The sequence below is a fragment of the Morone saxatilis genome, unplaced genomic scaffold, assembly GCF_004916995.1.
Source record: "Morone saxatilis isolate NCDOM2014 unplaced genomic scaffold, NCSU_SB_2.0 Contig19, whole genome shotgun sequence".
Taxonomy (NCBI): Eukaryota; Metazoa; Chordata; class Actinopteri; family Moronidae; genus Morone; species Morone saxatilis.
This window is the reverse complement of record NW_023339751.1, coordinates 192,780-197,007: the sequence shown is the minus strand read 5'-3', so window position 1 is coordinate 197,007 and position 4,228 is coordinate 192,780. Positions and strand designations below refer to the sequence as shown.

General features: G+C 35.6%; 1 protein-coding gene across 1 annotated transcript; it reads right to left on the bottom strand.

Moving 5' to 3' along the window:
* Positions 1 to 502: 502 nt before the first annotated feature.
* vsx1 (visual system homeobox 1 homolog, chx10-like) lies at positions 503 to 4,227 on the bottom strand (the record flags this gene model as incomplete). The annotated part of the gene is made up of 5 exons (XM_035663747.1): positions 503 to 783; positions 1,514 to 1,709; positions 2,048 to 2,171; positions 3,343 to 3,418; positions 4,152 to 4,227. Coding segments are annotated over 5 exons (753 nt in total), but the record flags the coding sequence as incomplete, so codon positions are not given.
* Position 4,228: the final 1 nt, after the last annotated feature.

Here is a 4,228-nt window from a genome sequence, read left to right as displayed (position 1 = left end):
ATTTATTAACCATTAAAGCACACTAATATTATACATTAACATGAAATGTTGTAACTTTACTGACATATCGTAGCATGCTAGCACATTATGAATTATGTTATGCTAAACAAATATTAGCACTTAAATTAATTAATTAATGTAGTAAAGATGCTAAAAGAAAACATTAATTGATCCAGTGGAAATATTTTCATGATTTAATTAATTTCAATTAATTCAAGTTTTTTGTAGTGATCATGTTAGCTAACACTGTTAGAATATTATTAAATGTTAAAATATAATTAAATGTTAAAATATTATTAAATGTTAAAAGTTCTCTAATGTTTAATTTTATATTAGCTTAATCTTTGCTAATATGTTAGCATGCTAACAGACGTACCCTTTCCCGTAAAGCTTTACGATTTTTTTTTTTACGAGCTTTTACTTTCATAGTAACAAACAACGTAATGGCTGTTCCGTCCCCGTGCTCCCTCTGCCGCCGCCATCACGACTCTTCCTCCGACCTTCAGCTGTGTTCGTCGGATTCACTCTGCCGCCGCGGCGAGGAGGCGGGCCTTATCGAGCTGCCGGCCTCCTGCTGCTGTTTGGAGGAGCTGGACAGGTCGATGGCCACCTCCTCCTCCACGTCCTCCTCCTCCATCTCCAGCATCTCCTCCTCCTCCTCCTCACGCTCCGCCTCCCGAGTCTCACCGCCGCGTCCCTCCGAGAACGAGTCGCAGCGCGTAGAGTCCGACTCCGGAGGGCTGGAACACTTTTTGGACATTTCTAAAGACTTCTTGTGCATCCCTGTGAGGACGGAGACGGAGACAGAGATTCAGTCTGCAGGATCCACAATCACATTTTATACTGCTGCTAGGAAACATCTTTAACATCGTATTGATCAATAGATTGGCAGAATTATAGGCTGTTAATTATTATTATAATATGGAGGACACGTAATGCCGTTATTACTATGTTCTTATTATTCAGTTTACAATCTAACAAACATCTTCTGGACGAACACTTTAAAAACCTTCTTTACAGAAATATTACAAAGTTTGTTTATTCACTTTTTTTAAATTTAATTTATTTATTTGTGTTTGTTTTCTCTTGAGTTCATATTCTGTCTAATTTATTATTATTTCATTTTCTGCTGTTTGTGTTGTAATATTGCTGTAAAATACTATATATATATATATATACATATATATATATTATATACAATAGTTAGTTTAAAGCTCTGGTTCCAACCTGTAGAAAACCAATATGAAATACTAGTATATTTCATATTGATCAATGACAGCTGATAAACTGATCAATGAACACAAACAACACTCAATAACTGCAGATTCACTGTTTTTGTTCTTTTAGATCTGAAGCTTAAACGATGCCGAGTGGAGGGAACCAGTGCGTTAAAGTGTGTGGTCGCTGTGTATCGATGATGTATTGATAATGTATTGCTGATGATTTGCTGATGTATTGATAATGTATTGCTGATGTATTGATGCGTGGTGTGGTGCGTGTGCGTGGCACTGACGTGCATGCGGCTCACCGAGCAGCCAGGGGGCGCAGGATCCCATCATGCCGTTCTTGGCGGAGTTGAGGATGGACTCTGGCAGCGGGATGGAGTGTCGCACCATCGCCCCGTACAGCCCGTACTCCGCCATCACGCTGCTGCGGCCCCAACACTTCTCACGCTTTCGCCACTTCGCCCGCCGGTTCTGGAACCAGACCTGGAAAATACGTTTTGTTTTAGTTGTGAAACTTGTTGAATTGTTGATCAGTAAAACTATGAAATATATAAAATAATAATAATTCTGTTCTTTTATGTTTTACGTTATATTTGATTATATTTTCTGTACTATTATAAACCTTATATGTGAAACCTGATTCTGATTCATATTGAAAGTGTAAATAAATCTACTTTATTTCCATTTTCAGTGTTTGTAAAATCAATCAATAAAAAACTGATGAATTATTGATCAGCAGAATAAACAAACAATAAAAATAACAATAAAATTGTGTGTGATTATTGGTGATTGATCGGCTGCCGGTATTGATGATGTCCCACCTGTATTCTGTCCTCGGGCAGCTCCGTCTTCATGGCGAGCATCTCTCGGGCGTAGACGTCGGGGTAGTGAGCCTCGTGAAACGCTTTCTCCAGCTCCTCCAGCTGGTGCGACGTGAACACTGTCCTGTAGAAACAAGTTTTATTTTTATTTTTCATTTGTTTGAAACGTGTCGACTGGTTTCAATATGTGTCCATTTCTTCATTATATATTTTATTTACAATCAAAGTTTGACTTAAAACACAGATTTAACGTGTTTATTTTGTCCTCCTTTATCTTCTGTATGTTCTTCAAACCAGACTTAATTATTTATTTATTTATTTATTAATTTAGTTATTTCACTTTTCATTTATTTTACATTTTTCTTATTAAATCAATTTAAAATAGATTGAATAACTAAAACTTTTGATGTTTAAAATAAAGATAAGAAATAAAAACACACAAAGAATCGAATTCAGTCACAATAAAAGATCGAAATTAATTTAATTATTTATATAAAATCAAAAATGTTTAATTATTTAGATTTTTTAGTTAGTTAACAGAATTTAATCCTCCAGAAAACTTTAATTAAAACTAACTCAGAGGTTTTAGTTTGTTCCACTGACTCGTTTTCTTCTTCTTATTAAAATAGTAAACCCCAAAATGAATTAGCTACCGTTCTGATAATCAATAATAGTAGTAATAGTAGTAGTAATAATAATAAGTAGTTTTTATGGTCCATCAGCTGTTTGATGGGTGATGTAATAATAATAACAACATTTAAATAAAGAAGCATTTAAGTGACTTTATTCAGATAAATTCTGTGAACACATTTTAAATACGTTTGGAATAATAATAATAACAATAATAATAATGCTGGATGAAGGTAATTTATTTACTTGTTTTAAATACAATTAACTTCATTTACTTTAACAATAAATAAATTAGCTAAATGCCGAAATTGTTGGAGTAAATAAATTTAAACTGTTTAAGGTGACAGGAGTTGAACTAACTCATCAGGTTTTACAGTGTAGTTTAAATATATCTTATTAAATCTTTTATTTATTATAAAGTCTGACTTTATTTTTTCCCTCTTTATCTTCTGTATAAACTTATTTAAAATAACGTTTTCTCTTTAAATAAGAAATAAAAGCACAAAGAATCGAATTCAGTCACAATAAAAGATGTCAGTTAATTGAATTATATAAAAGAACAAATATATAATTATTTAGGTTTTTATATCAAATAAAAAAAATAATTGTTTCGTTTTTTAAAAAGGTGAATGGACGGAAATGATTTTCACAATAAAAGTCCTGACCTGTGTCTCCTCTTTTTCCTCTTCTGGGAGTTTGCGGAGTTTTTGGAGTCGTTGCGGTCGGACAGACACTCTTCATCTGCGGGACACACACACACACACAGTCAGCGCACACTCATCGATCACCCTATCAGCTATCGATCTCATTACTGACCCGATATTGACAAGGGCGGGAAACCAAACAAACAAACAACAAAAAGCACCGGATGGATTATTATATCTTTATCTGATTAATATGAATAAATATATAAACAATAAATAAAGTCCAATGATTTCATGAATAAACAACAACAGCATTAATAAACACTGTTCATGTGGTTTCAGGAGCCCGACAGTGAAACCCGAACCGAACCGAACCGAATGTGTTCTGATGAAAAGAGAAAACGGGTTTAAAAGCAGAATGTAAAAAGTTTCTAATCAAAAGAAAAGGACCGAACCGGGAGACCGGATCCGGTTCAGAGCAGATTAAAAGTTAAATTTACTGTTTGTTTAAAACCTGAAAGGAACCGAACGGATCCGGATCCGGAGCCAGAATAAAAGACATCAATCCGGTTCAACGTGAATTTGATTTAATGAATTCGTTGTTGATTAAAACCAGAAAATGACCCGAACTGATCCGGATTCTGGTCCGCGGGAATTAAAGACATAAAGAATCAATTATTAAACCGGAGCCGAACCGGCAGATAGACCCGGTTCCAGAGAGACATAAAGTTCTGGGAATGTCCGGTTTCAGCAGCAGCTCCACCTGAAAACACCTGGAGGACTAAAGACCTGGACCTAGAACTAGACCTAGACCTGGAGCCGAGCCGTACCGGAGTAAGCGTCCCTCTGGGCCTCCAGGTTCTGCAGGTAGTGGCTGTCGGCCCGGGCCTGCAGCAGCGGCAGGTGA